Source organism: Saccopteryx bilineata, chromosome 3, assembly GCF_036850765.1.
Source record: "Saccopteryx bilineata isolate mSacBil1 chromosome 3, mSacBil1_pri_phased_curated, whole genome shotgun sequence".
NCBI lineage: Eukaryota > Metazoa > Chordata > Mammalia > Chiroptera > Emballonuridae > Saccopteryx > Saccopteryx bilineata.
The window spans coordinates 111412606-111428072 of NC_089492.1; the positions used below are offsets into that span (position 1 = coordinate 111412606).

The 15467-nt window shown below is 37.5% G+C and overlaps 1 protein-coding gene across 2 annotated transcripts in view; it reads right to left on the reverse strand.

Moving 5' to 3' along the window:
• Positions 1 to 15467, reverse strand: part of RTN4 (reticulon 4) — an 84888-nt gene that overhangs the window by 43301 nt on the left and 26120 nt on the right. The window contains exons 2-3 of one of the 2 annotated variants that reach the window (XM_066267141.1): positions 9150 to 9206; positions 6078 to 8486 (exon numbers count right to left, since the gene is read on the reverse strand). The exons of the other annotated variant lie outside the window; for it this stretch is intronic. Coding sequence (XP_066123238.1) covers positions 6078 to 8486; positions 9150 to 9206 — 2466 coding nt within the window. The remainder of the gene's footprint in view (positions 1 to 6077; positions 8487 to 9149; positions 9207 to 15467) is intronic. 2 annotated transcript variants of the gene reach the window in all.

Here is a 15467-nt window from a genome sequence, read left to right on the forward strand (position 1 = left end):
CCACCACAACAGGGTTATTCAATCTCCCCAGGAAGCAACAGAACGTCAGCCTCATTCTGAGATCCTACCTATGGAAGACCACGTGAGGAAAGGTACAGGCTAACCAACTTTCTTGACTTTTTACAAATGTCTTGCATTGCTTATTGCCCCCAACAGAACAGGTATGTAATAAAAGCAGCAGCACCTTGGTTATCAGCTAAATTTAGGACAAAACTGCTCATTCCAAAATGGGGACAAAACCTAGGCTGGAATCCCAGTTTCTAACCTGTTAGAAAAAAGATCTTTGTGGAATTGTATAAGAACTAATTTATTTTTTTTTTAATTTTTATTTATTTATTTTAATTTATTCATTTTTAGAGAGGAGAGAGAGAGGGAGAGAGACAGAGAGAGAGGAGGAGGGAGGAGCTGGAAGCATCAACTCCCATATGTGCCTTGACCAGGCAAGCCCAGGGTTTCAAACCGGCAACCTCAGCATTTCCAGGTAAACGCGTTATCCACTGCGCCACCACAGGTCAGGCAAGAACTAATTTAAATAAGAGCCCAATGTCTAGACCACTGTAGAAGCTCAAAAGTATTGTGCTAACTATATAATTGTGCTAACTATGTAACTTATGGAAAATTACTTCACATCCCTAGTCTTAGGTTATGTCGTCATAAAATGGTTCCCCTTTCCCAGGAGAAGCACCCATCTGCTTCTCCACCCTCCCCCCTCTCCTTCCTCTCTGTCTCTCTCTTCCCCTCCTGCAGCCGAGGTTCCACTGGAGCCAAGTTGGCCCGGGCGCTGGGGACGGCTCTGTGGCCTCTGCCTCAGGTGCTAGAATGGCTCTGGATGCAACAGAGCGACGCCCCAGATGGGCAGAGCATCACCCCCCGGTGGGCATGCCGGGTGGATCCCAGTCGGGTGCATGTGGGAGTCTGTCTGACTGCCTCACTGTTTCCAACTTCAGAAAAATACAAAAAATTAAAAAAAATAAAAATAAAAGTGTTTAAAAAATTAAGCAAATGATGATGCCTGACCTGTGGTGGTACAGGCCTGGAGTGTTGAAGTCACCAGTTCAAAACCCTGGGCTTGCCCAGTTCAGGCACATGCAGGAAGGAACTACTATGAGTTGATGCTTCCTGCTTCTCTTTTCTCTTTTTCTTTTCTTTTTCTTTCTTTCTTTCTTTTTTTCTCTCTCTCTCCTCTCTCTAAAAAAAATCAATAAATAAAATTTTTAGAAAATTAAGTCAGTGTAATATTGGTGGGTTAGGAACTAGTTTTCACTATAGAAGAACATACAAATATGAAATGAGGAAAGAAAGAAGTAATCCTCTGGGAATGGACTGAAATTGGAGGTATCTGTGTAAACTCATGATTCCATCAATATGTGCATATGCTTATGTTGATTTGTATGTATGTATGGACGTACGTACGTATGTATACAAGCATTTCCTAGCTTGTCCACTGAAAGGGCTACACAGCAGCAAAGAGCACCACCAGATCCAGCTCTTGATCTCTAATATATTCCCCACTAAGAGGAATCAGGGATCCTTGAAGAAATGACTGATTCCAGGTCTAGGGGCAGAATAGGCTTAAGATGAGCCTATAACATTGTTATGTTACAAAGAAGTGCTTCCCTCTCCACCCCCAAAAAAGGATAGCTGCATGTCCTTGAGCCAACTTAAAGAAGGGCCCTCAAGGCCCTGGCCAGTTGGTTCAGCAGTAGAGCGTTGGCCTGGTGTGGAAGTCCCAGGTTCGATTCCCGGCCAGGACACACAGGAGAAGCACCCATCTGCTTCTCCACCCCTCCCCCTCTCCTTTTTATTTCTCTTCCCCTCCCGCAGTCAAGGGTCCATGGAAGCAAAGTTGGCCCGGGTACTGAGGATGGCTCCATGGCCTCCAACTCAGGCCCTAGAATGGCTCCAGCAGAAATGGAGCAACGCCCCATACGGGCAAAGCATCGTCCCCTGGTGGGCATGCCAGGTGGATCCTGGTCTGGCACATGCGGGAGTCACGTCTCACTTTGGGGGGGGGGGAGAAGGGCCCTCAAAATCTAGGACAATTTACAACCAACATAAGTACAGAAATAAATTATAAACCATTGGAGGGGGACAGAAATCCATGAACCCATACTGATAATTAACTAATTAATTCATGAAAAAAGAGGGCTTTTGTTAACAAACAGTAGACTGTCAAGGTTTGGTTGATAAATGTAGGAGTGTTGGAAACTGAAAAATCATTTTGCAAATGTATTGGTAAAGACTAAATCAAGCAAAAATCATCAATGGCTACTAAATTGAGGAGGAAATTATGATGAAGATCAGAAATGGTTTTGCATGCTCTTGAATTGTCACTTTTCAGACTGCTTATTAAAGTTATAAGGGAGGAAGAAAATTAATTATACAATAAGGAAATCAGAGACCTCCTTGACCAGATGATCAAAATCAACCCCATCCATGAGGGACTGATGGATAGTGGGTACCTCCAAATATGATATAATACCATGAGTGAGAGAGGCACTACACATCCTCTTAATTTTGCATGTAGCCATAACTTCAATCTAATCACTAAGAAACAGCTGACAAATGCAAAATGAAAAATATTCTATTCAAAAGGAAGAGGAAGAAAGGCCTGTGCTCTTCAAATATGTTAATGTCATAAGAGATAAATTCAAATATGTTAATGTCATAAGAGATAAAAACTAGAATCGTTCAGGATTAAAGGAGCACCAAGAGACGTGACTACTAAATGCAGAACTTGGCCCTAGACTAGATTTTGTAGTACAGGTCACCATGAAGGACATTATGTAGTCATCTAACACAACTGGAACATAAATGGTAGATTTTAAACAAGTACTGTATCAGTGTAAATTTATGAACTTAATGTTGAACTAAGGTTATATGAGAATATCATCCCCTTTTGAAATATTTAGGATGAAACAACGTATATAACTTACTTTCAAATGGTTTAGGAAACCCGCCCTGGCGGGTTAACTCTGTTAAGAGTGTCAGACATGCATAAAAGTTGCCTTTTTAATTCCCCGTCAGGGCACATACAGGGACAGCTCATTGTTCCTGACTCTTAATCTCTCTCTCTGTTGCCTTCCTCTCTTGTGAAAATCAATAAATTTGGTGTGAATGAATCAAAATTAGACCTAACTGTTGTCAGATCCTCAAATGGTTCAGAAAAAACAAGAAAATATTTATATAACTGTATCTAGTTATCTATATAATGAGAGATCAAAAATGATAAAGCAAAGACATTCTTTGCACTATTTTTATTTTTGCCATTTTAATTTTGGAAAGATTGATTTTGTAAGGGAGATGAGCAAGATATTACGGTGCAGAGTTTGGTTACTTATTGATATTTTTTCATGACAAACTTTATCCCAAAATAGCAATATAGATTTTTGATATATTATATCAAATGAAAATTGCATGAGGGCAAGACTTAGTCTTCATGTTTTTATCCTTGGCCTTCACCACACTCTCATTACCACACTGCTTTGGGCTTCTCGATTCTTCTTCCTGTTTTCTCTTAAACCACTTGACCATGCTGTTTGAAATCTCCAATGCACTGTGAAGCATCTCCCCTAATCTTCAACTTTATTGAACACTCTTTGCAATACCTCCCCCTTCACTAAAACCTTGCTCTTCCTTGAGGATACTGCTTTTCCTGTGGAACTCTCAGACAAAAGACTGTTTATTCTCTTATACACTACATACCTGAAGAAGAGGAAGGGAAATCAGTAACTTTCTTGTTCATGAATACTGCCTCCAGATTACTATTTCAACAACCTTGGGCAAAAGTCTTAGCTATTCAGCCATCTCATTCTTTATATTTTGTTATGCTTCCATCTACCACCCTGCCAGTTGCCTCACAGTCCCTTACCAAGGTCTCTTGTCCCTAGCTCCTAATCCTCATACCATCATCCTGGGTGATTTCAGTGTCACATGTAAGAGCAATTCAACATGTTGGCCTCATGGTTTACTAGACTTTTACCTCTGGCAACCTTCACACTACTCAAGTTTAGCCCTTGCCTCAAGGCCAGACCTGCATCATTAACAACCTGGAGTTATAAATTCAACCTCTAACACACACACAATCCTATTTGGACTACAACCTCCTATCATTCTGGTATTCATATTTATTCCTACTGTTTTTGGTTCTTAGATCTAATTTGGACCTCGAATTCTTTGATATTCTATTCTCCTGCCTACAATTTCCCTCTCCTCTCCTCTTTATATTCTTCAACTTAGACAAATCCATTACTTCATACTACTCTCTTGCTATTATCCTCAACTTCTTTCACTCACTGCCTTTCCATTGGGCCAAAACACAACCATAAATCAATATAAGCATTTGCCTTCTTTCTCTGAACCAAGGCTGTTGGGCACAGTTGAAGAAAAGTCACTTTAACACTCAGACCATCCTTCAACCTCACTGGGCTGTTAATGCAATACAATACCTTTGTTTCCCTACTCAGAAGGTATTTCAGACCTCTTCCACCCAAGCATGCTCCAGTTCATTCTCAGAAAATGAACATGCTGCTTTAAAGAAGAAGCATAAACAATCCCTTGACTTCCAGCCACAAAACCCTAGCAGTATCAACATCCATAACATCCCTTTTACTTACTACAAAGTCCTTAAAAATTCCTCCTCCTCCACCTGAATTCTGGATCTGATCCCCTCCCCTCCTAACTCTCTATATTTTTAATTACACTTCACTTTTACTCCAATCTTTAAGGGGGGGGGCCTTCCTCAACCCCATACTCTCTATCACACTTGCCAACACTCTTTCTCTATGCTCTCAAACTTCTTAACAATTGTCAATATTTAGTACTGATTTTCTCAAATCCCATTTAGTCCTCAGCCTTAGCCTTAACCCTGCCCACTTATACCACCTGCTACTGTCAGGCCAACATCTTCCCTCCTTTTTGATAAATTCTCAGTCCTTATCGAAGTGAGCTAGTATTTGATAATGCTGACCTTTAAATCTTCCTCTCCTTTTGGAGCCCTAGTTGAACTGTGGCTGTATCCCTGAGTCCATGGCAAATATACTCAGACAAGCAAGGTCTCTCTAAAGAGCTTCCCATGTATAATATCTATCACTTTTGGATGTTCCCTAGATACCTTAATACCAGTATATTTAACAGTTGTTTTATTTTTTTATCATCTCTCCTTAAAACCCACTTTATTCTCTCATGTTCCCTAACTCAGTTTCTCATACTGACACCATGTATTTGCACATATGAAGTCATTTTCAATGCCTCCCCTTATCCTTCATGTTGACAAGCAACAAATACCACATACTATGTTACCATGCTCATCCTGTTGCCTTAATGTTCATAATCTCCGATTTCTTAGACCTTAACTGGTGTTACCAGTAGTGCTACTCATCTCCAATAGGTAAGTATAGTCAGTAAAATACACATAATCACTACATATATTTATAGAAGACACAGCTAAATTAGAGTGCTAAATAAAAAACATGTGCAAATCACTTAATATTAATCAGATAATGGGAAATGTAGAATCAAAAGAAAAATAAGTAGGTCTCATAAAATTTGTAACAGCATACCTCAATTTATACTTTTCAACAAAATGTCTATTACTCAGTATGCATAACTTTATACCTATTACTGGAAAATACTGCATTATATTAAAATATTAGAAATGTTACAGAAATGTTCTTTCATTAAAAATTTAAAAAGAATTTCTTAGGAAAACATAAGTAAATGCATCCGAAAATATTTTGTTTTAATACCTTTTGCTCTTCATGCTATCAGGAAACACTGAAGCAAAAGAAATGAAATAGACACTGAAGCCAATTCTAACAAAAATTTCCTCTAGTTCCCTGGTGCAATATACAAATGATCCACAAATAATTGTAAGGAAAAGTTAAGAGCAAGGGTGAATAATGAGTGTAAGAAGGGTAGAAAAAGCACTAAAACCTTTAACTGAGACAGTAGAATTCTTATCAATGTGATGCACGAGATACCATAAATGCAATATATGACCCAAAATATAGTGGGGAATGTTCCATGGTAAGTCGAAAGGTGGCAGTAAAGCACAAAACAATGCATGGACTGATTACCTGAACTTTTACTCAGCTCTGCTGAAAATATAGCAGATGGTGATCTGTTCTCTCTTTCTGTACCAGAAGGAAGTTTTTTCTCAGCTTCTTTCACAAGAACTTTGGGTTTAACTATATTGCCTATCTCTGTTTGAGTGGCCAAAGCAGAAACATCTGGAGGCAGAAAGGGCACCTTTGAAATATCAGACCTGTCTTTGGAAACTTCATCTGGGACGTGGACTTTATCTTCACCTTTCTGTTGCACGTTCTTGAAAAAAAGGTCACGGGGTAATTCTGAGCAGGGCAATGACCCAGCTCCATCCTCAACATGAAGGATTTCACTTTTGTGGGATACTTCTAGGTCAGTGTATTCCCTGGCTAATTTAGAAGAATCAGTTCTAGAACTGACAAATGTGGGGAACTCATCTATAATCTCAATTGGAGACGAATCTGAAAATGTTTCACTCTCTCTTATTTTTGCTTCCTCAACGATAAATAAGCCATCATTTGAATAAACTGCAGTATTGAGCTCCTCCATCTGCAAAGGAGTTTTCTCCTTCTGGGTCAATGCTGAAACTTCACCAAGTGGTAAGGTATCTCTTGCGGTGTCTAAACTGGGCTGAAGAGATTCTAAATATGGCTTTCCCCCCTTAAGTGATGGTGAAGGACTGAGTTCCTTATTTTCATGTTCTAGCATGAACTCCGATGAAGTTTCAATGAGATTTTCCTTCGCAAGTATCACAGCTTCATCTTGTGTTTGTGGAACTTCAGGTATTGAATCATCACTAAATAAATCAACTGGTTCAGAATCAGGTGAGGAATCTTCAACGAGCTCAGAAAGGCCAGGCACTGGCTGTGCACCTTTTGCTATTTCTGAGTATGAGTAATTAGAAAAGTCTGGAGTTGGTTCAGTAGAGACCTTTGTTTCTTTAATTAAATCACATGCAATTGATATATAAGGAGCTTCTGTTTCTTTAACAGCTATAGTTATACTTTCAGGTGCTTTAACTTCTTCCTTTGTTCCTGATACCTTTTTAAGGGATATATTCATGGCCTCTTCATATAGTGGTGGATTTTCAGGCTCAAGTTTTATGCTTTCATAATTAACCGAAAGAGGAGCTTCTAATGGTGATGAACTAGGAGGCACTACAGAAGCACCAGCGCTAGGAACTATAGAATTCAGTGGGGCTTCCATAACAATATCAGGCAAAACTGGTGAAGGAGTAGCTTCAGACTCTTCAAATGATGGGCAAAGCTGAGCTACAGGGTAGAGTGACTCCTGCATAGCTTCTGATGTTTGAACCAAGTCCATTTTTGTTTCAAAAGCAATCTTGGTACCTGTAGCTTCATTCAATTCACTTTCACATGCTTCCTGGACTAAATCTGGGGTGAGACCTTCAGGCATGCTTGCTACTACTCCCTCAGTCACCTTTGATACATGATCTGTTGTGACATAATCTGACTCGGAATCCTGTGTTGCTACCAGGAAAGGGTTTGATGATTTGGTGCCTGTATTCTTCTCTGTTACAATCTGGGCCTTTCTTTCTTCTATTTTTTTTTCATCTGTCTTATTTTCTGAAGTATGATCTTCCAACATAGGAAAAATGTTTCTTGAAATGCTTTCAGTTGCTGCTGGGTTAAAGGGAGCGCATGTGATGTATGCTCCAGAACCATCTCTTACAGCTTCTGGTGTACTGGGAAAGGAAGCATCGTCATTACTGCTTTCACTATCTTTTTCATGATTTGTCTGGTCAACGCTATCGGCAAAACATTTCTTAACCACCTTACTCTCCAGCTTGCTCTCTACTTTACCTGCTGCAGCCAACACATCACCACCTTGCTCATTAGTGCCTTTTACTTCCCATACTCGCTCAAACGGTTTGAAGTCTGCATATTCCTCCCTCATAGGAGCTCCTGCTGCAACTCCCTTCTCATTAAAACTGTCCTTTGTTTTTTCTGCAGAAATAACTTTGTTCTCTTTAATCAGGTTAGTAAGGGCTGTAGGTGACTCTTGTTGATTACAGAGAATATTACTAATTAAATCCTCCTCTTCATCTTTATTCTTCACAGTTATCTCTTCCCTAGGACGTGCTACAGTTAGGGCAGAGTCTGCTTTTGGAGGGCCACTGAACGATGAGCCCATTTCTGAGTATTCCAATTCTGAAAACTCTGTTAAATCTTTGTCTACAAATGGATTTTTTGCCTTTTCTGGAAACTCTTTAGAAGGTTCCTTTGAAATGTCTTCAACTGTTCCTTTGGTGGGTAATACTGCCGATAAATTACCAAGGTATTCATGTTCTTTAAAAGAAGCAGCTGAGAGAGGAGATAGAGAAGGAAGAGAAGCAGCAGTTTCAAGCAGGACAGACGGGAAATCCTCTTGACCAGCGGAAACAGTGTTACCTGGCTGCTCCTTCAAGTCCATAATTTTTTCTGTGACCATGGACAGAAAGGAAAGTTAGAGAATGCCAGTGTTCTCAGAGTTTATGCAAGTTTTATTACAGATTCAAACAGTGTTAGTAAAGACTATTAAGTAAAACTAAATGTAACATTTTATTAATAAATATCAAGTAGACTGGAGTCACTTCTAAAAAATTAAAGCTATTGTCAATAAAATCTGTGTGTGGCTACAAAGGTAATTATATGCTATGCAAAGACATAAATCAAGTTTTTGAGAAAAACCTCAAGTATAATCACTATAAAAGTTTCTTTACCTAGTTTTAGCGGGAAAAAACGTGAATTGAGAAGAACATTTGACAGTACAGAAAAGAAAGGGCATTGGATAATTAAATGCCACAGAGTGACAGTTTTCAAATCCTTTCAGCTGTAAGCAAGTGAATTTGATTTGGAGAAACAGAGTAGTCATATGTAAATTTAAATCAAGGGTTGAAGAACTCCTTACATACTTCCAGTTATTAGGTTATGTCCATTTCTCCCTTGGACATAGCATATAAATTACAATTTCAAAATTTTCAGGAAACATTATCAGAACCATGCTAGTGTTTAGTAAATTCAAACTACTCTGTACAGAGTTAATAAAACTAAAGAGTTAAAGTTAGATACACAGAGGATGAAAGACTAGCAGAAAGAACTTGCCTGCAGAGGAGTGTATCACAGGCTCAGATGCAGCAGGAAGAGCAAAAAGTGTCTCATCTGAAAAACAAATAGAATATAACCTCAGCAGAAATAAAGACAGAGTTGGAAGGAGACTAAAGTTAAGAGGAGCAAGCAAGGGTTCAGTTTGTAATGAGTTAACACAAAACTTCACCTACAGAAAAAAAAAAAGCCAAGATGGAAAGAATAAAGTAGTACCGTTAGTAGTACCAGTAACTCAGATTAAATTACCATATGTAGTATAAAGTTGATTATAATGATATCCATAGAACCTATGATTTTTCAAGAGGCAACATGTTTATGTTAAATGTCATAAACCAAATGACTTTTAAGATACTATTATTCTTCACATCCAAAGCTTTTACTTACATTTTCAAATAATTACCTTGTCCTAATCAATCCAAAAATTTTTTTTCAATCCAAAATTTTAAAGATGCATTTAAATAAAATTAATAACTACAGTTGCTTGTCTTTTTTATTGGTATATATTCAGTTCAGAAGGACTTGTGGAGGATAATGCATTTTCTTAATCCATATTATCTACCTTTACAGAAAAAGATTCTAAGAGTCAGTGTACACTATTCTTGGAAGACATCAGTCCCATATACCATTATCCAAATTACAAAGAAAATGTTAATTATCACTGGGAAGATCATTATTATCACCAGTTTGTCTAAAATTAACATTTGGGGCTACTTGTTATTATTTTAAGTACTTTACATGCAAGAACTTAGCCCTATTATTAATGTTCCCCATTTAACAGATTAAAACAAACGAACAACCAAGTGACTGAAGTTAAGGAACTCACTCAATACACAACTAGAGGGACTCAGGCAATTCAACTCCAGAGGCCGTTTTCTCAACCACACTATATGCAATATGTAATGTATTCATTATCTGTGTCCCCCCCCCCCCAATTCTTGAAGCCCTAACCTCCAACGTGATAGTATCTGGAAACAGGGCCTTTGGGAGGTAATTAGGGTTACATGAGATCAAGAGTGTTGGGACATAGTGGGATAAGATTAGTGCTCTAATACCCTGTCCAGATAGCTCGCTAGAGCATCCTCCCAATGCATGGAGGTTCAATTCCCGGTCAGGGCATACACAGGAACAGATCAATGTTTTAGTCTCTCTCTCCCTTCCCTTCTTCTCTCTAAAATCAATCAATCAATCAAAGATACCAGAGAGCTTAGTCATCCCTGTGTGACAACACCCTTCCCACTCTCCCTATCTCTCTCCATTCTTCTGTGCACACACACATGCACATACACGTCATGTCAGCAAACAAATATGGCAAGGATCTATAAGCTGAGAAAAGGCCTCAGAAAGAAACCTACCCAGCTGGCACCTTGATCCTAGACTTCTCAGCCTCTACAATTGTGAAAAATAAATTTCTGTTGTTAAAGTAACTCCATCCTTGATATTTTGATATGGCAACCCAAGCCAACAAATATACTATATGTACAAGGGTACATTAAACTTACACAGTATCATTTTATACCTGCAGTTGGGAGATACCAAGCTAAAAAAATAAATAAATCTTATGCAGTTTACACTAGGAAAAGGCTTCTAGCAAAAACTAATTTGAAATAGCTTAAGGGGATAACAGGAAGATATTCCTTTAGTGGACAGATCCTAATAAATTTGGACACTTCCATCTGGAAGAACAAGCTAGACAAGGCTGTTCAATAGAAAAAAATCAAAGAATGTGGCTATCATGAACATGGAGTTGTCTTCCAATAGTATTCTATTTCCCTTGAAAAATAGAAGACTTAAATTGACAGTGTCATATAAATTTTAGATAAAGCCATACTAAGCATAATGCCATAGCTAAAGGAATCTTAGATGAGGTGGTAAAGGGAAACCACAGTATTACAAAGGTTTCTGATAACCCAGAGCAATATGCTCACTGAGATGCTCATCCAAACTATTAAGACACAATGAGATTTTATAAAATGTGTGTATGCACTTTTTAAAGATGACCTGCTATGTGATCTTAGTTAATTTATACTGTTTCTCATTTGTATGATAAAATGAGAGAATTTGAAAATTCCTTTCAGGTAAAATAATGAATTCTAATCCCGTGTAAAACAAGTTTGGGGATCAAAGAGCAGAACCAAATAATTACACAGCTGCTGCACTTCAAATAAAGGTAGCAGATTCTAAAATGGCTTTTTCATCTAGACTACATAGTTAAAAGACACTAATTCAGTGGCCAGTATACTCAGAAAGCATACTAGAAACATATTACTATTAAAATTAAATGGAAAACAAACTAAAATCTAAAATGTCTGGTCTGAACATACTTTAAAAAATGTATCCTTCTTATAGTAAAAACTATTTCTGGCACATTGCCATATGAGAAAGTTTATAAATTGGTATTTCAAATATTCATTAAATTTCCCCCCCAAAAAGAGAAAATCTCCATATTTTGAAAAATGAAATTCAATCCAAAATTAAGCACAAACAAATATTGCGTTTCTAAAAGCATTTAGAAAAAAAATCCGGAAGAGGTCACTGCCATTTGGCCTTCAAGAAGAAAGTTGCTCAGACTGGTACTAAAATAATCATACAGATCAAATTGCTTGGGTTCAAATCACAAGTGTGCAACCCTGAGAAAGGTATTACTACCTTTCTGTGCCTCATTTTCACACTTATTAAATAAAGATAATAATAGTATCTACCTCAAAATGTTTTGAGGGAGGGGCAAGAGAAAGAAAAAGAAACAACTTGCCCTAAGTCACAGAGCTAGGAGGCCAGAAAGCCAGGATTTAAACAGGTCTAACTCCCAAGATCATGTGCTTTATCTTCTCGGGAATGTGTTCATGCATTAGTGCTACAGGTTCAAATTCGTCCTTTATCAGCCCCTCCATTCTGATCTCTTGAAACAAGGTAATTGTTACTCAGCAAATACCCTGTAATTATCTAGAATATTTGACTGATTAACTGTTTCTACTTCACAAATACATTTATAGAGAAATGAGTGCTGGCTAGGCACATGTAATTTAGATACTCTTTTGATATTCAAAACCATCTTATCAAACAGGTACTACTGTTATCCTCATTTCACACATAAGGAAACAGACACAAAAAGGCTTAGTAACTTGCCTGGAGTCACAAAATTTAAAGTGATGGACCTGAGATTTGAATCCAGAGTTTACAAGTCTATACTCTTTCCTTTAACCACTACAGTAATTCCTTTCCTGGACTTTGTATAAATTTAGAAATTAAAAATGGCTAATAAAATTAAGACTGTTCAAAGAAAATTTTGATCATTGACATATGTATCATAAGCTATCAAATTCTAAGGCAAAATTATTTTTTGAAAAAAATTACTGATTTTAGATTAGGCTTCCTTTTCCTGTAAAAGATCATGAATAATGTATTTTATAATCAGGTATACCAGGGGTCCCCAAACTTTTTACACAGGGGGCCAGTTCACTGTCCCTCAGACTGTTGGGAGGGCCGGACTATAAAAAAAAACTATGAACAAATCCCTATGCACACTGCACATATCTTATTTTAAAGTAAAAAACAAAACGGGAACAAATACAATATTTAAAATAAAAGAACAAGTAAATTTCAATCAACAAACTGACCAATATTTCAATGGGAACTATGCTCCTCTCACTGACCACCAATGAAAGAGGTGCCCCTTCCGGAAGTGCGGTGGGGGGCGGATAAATGGCCTCAGGGGGCCACATGTGGCCACGGGCCGTAGTTTGGGGACCCCTGAGGTATACTATAATAAATAAAAAGCATGATATATGTGATATGTATATTTACATTATTGGGTTTAAAAAAGCTAAACAATTCCCCCTCTTTCTATGATCTACTCATTATGCCAAATTCTAATTACTGAATAAAATAAAACTTTGATCATCAACCTCATTTGTGCTCTTTTGGACAGCCAGAAAAAGATAATATATATTAAGGATTTAATTACACCCATACTAAGTAAAAATACACTGGCATTAAAACAGAAAAACGAATTTTCACTAAAACAGGCAAAAGGAGAGCCAGAGCTTTCCTATGCAGTCTTTCCCCTCTACTGCCATCAACCGTGTGTTTCTACAAGGACAATTCTATACATTCTTTTGGTCAAAAACATTCAAAGGCTTCAAGTTATCCACTGAATTACCTAAAACCCTCTGTCAGATAAATAAAGCCCCACATCATATGGCCCCAACTTAACAGTCTAACCCTATCTCAACAACTCCTCACAGGTCATCGCTAATACTGGTAAATATGATTCTCCCTAACCAAACCCACGCCTCCCTTTCCTGCATATCTGAATCCTGAAATCCAGTACCCCTCAAATTCACCATATCTAAAGCACGCTTGTCCTCATCTTGTGTTAATCTTCTACCATATTTCCAGTTACCTAAACTCAGAGAATTAAGTAGCTTATTCAAAGTCACAAAGCTAGTTAATGACAAAGCTACAGAATTATAATTTAACTTTTTCATTATAATCAGATATACATTTATTTCCTTATCACCCTCAGTAAAATGAACAGAAGCACTAAACTGCTTTTAATGACAGTATGTGAGATGAGCACTATTCACCAAACAAGTTTTCCCAAATGATCTATTCCTCATGTGGACCCTAATGCCAGATTCATTTCCTTACCTAAGCCTAAACCTAGGATGTAAATTTAGATTAACTACTGCAGGGCTACATACTTTAAATGTTACTTACTTCCAACACACAAGGATCATTTCAAAATAAAAGTTCACTAACGAGATATTTTTTTAAGCAAATCACTTTTTAAAAAAGTAAAAGTCACAATGGCAGTTTTTTAACTTATTACCAACTTAAAAAAACATGCTATCACAAGCTCACCAATGTCCACACACTCTTATAACTGAGTATTTTCCTTGACATGTTCATTTTTTTAAAAACCTTTTTATCAACCAAATATGTAACCAGTCAGTAAAACCATATCTAATTTCCAAAACAAGGGAGCAAATTGTATTTTTTTTTATTAAATAATTTTATTTTTTTAATGGGGTGACATCAATAAATCAGGATACATATATTCAAAGATAACAAGACCAGGGCATCTTGTCGTTCAATTATGATGCATACCCGTCACCCAAAGTCAGATTGTCCTCTGTCACCTTCTATCTTGTGCAAATTGTATTTTAAAACCATAGAGAAGAACTTCTGCTTCTAGCTATGAGAGTAATTATATCAGACCAACCTTTCCAACATAAACAAGCATAAAACTGGGCAAAATAGATGAAGCAGCTGTCTTGAGACCCTGGACCACAGGCAGTACAGGAAGGAGTACGATGCCCGGGAAGAGGGCAGCACACCACGAGTGCCCTGGCTTTCTGCCCGAAGGTACTTTCTGGTCCACCGCAGCAGGAAGAGGAGCCCAAGAATACTGGGCTCTGTGGCATTTGTGGGGCAGGGTAATATACAAAGAAAAGCTGGAGAGAAAAGGAGCGCCAGAAATCTGGAAAGCGGTTCCCTTGGAATACTTGGCTTTTCTCTATAAATACACAGCATAAGACTCAGCAAGGCCTAGCAGAGAAATCTGTAATAGAATTTTGAGCTGAATGGATATTCTGGACTGTGCTGGAAGACCTGACCTAAGTTTTGACCAGCCAGGGCAGAGAGATCTCACTGAATACCCCAAGCATGAAGGGGAAATTCCAGAAAAAGAACACCTGAAGATTGGACTACTCTAATCCTAAAGTAAGGGATACTCTAGACCAGTGGTTCTCAAACTTTTTGAGGTCGGGGCACATTTAAAATCCTACAAATAATTGTAGGCGCACTATATACATATATTTCGAGAAATATGTTATAATAATTAAGTCAAATATTAAAGAAAAAATATAAAGTCCAAGCGTGCTTTTATGGTAATTAAGCAAAATAAATATGACAAAATTAAATTTATTCTGACATTAAAAAACATTTTTTATGTTACATTTTTTGAGTTATGCTTTTTAGAATTCGTAAAACAGAGGGGTTAAAAAATTAAAAAATGACAAAAAAAGTTATCTTTTTAAATATATAGATATATTCTTAGTAAGATTTAGTAAACTCGGAAAGTCCTGGCACAAATGTGTTAAGTTTTTTCATTCTTTTGTTTATGAGAAACATGAGCCTGATGTGTCCTAGCAATTTCTACAATGTTTGGGCTTATATTTGAAAGGCAAACTCTCATTTCCTTGTCAATACATTGAAGAATTCCTCTCTTTTTACTCTCAATTGTGTTGAATGCAGAAAACCCCCACCATACATTTCATCTTAACTTTACACCAAACATAATCAAATGTCAAAATA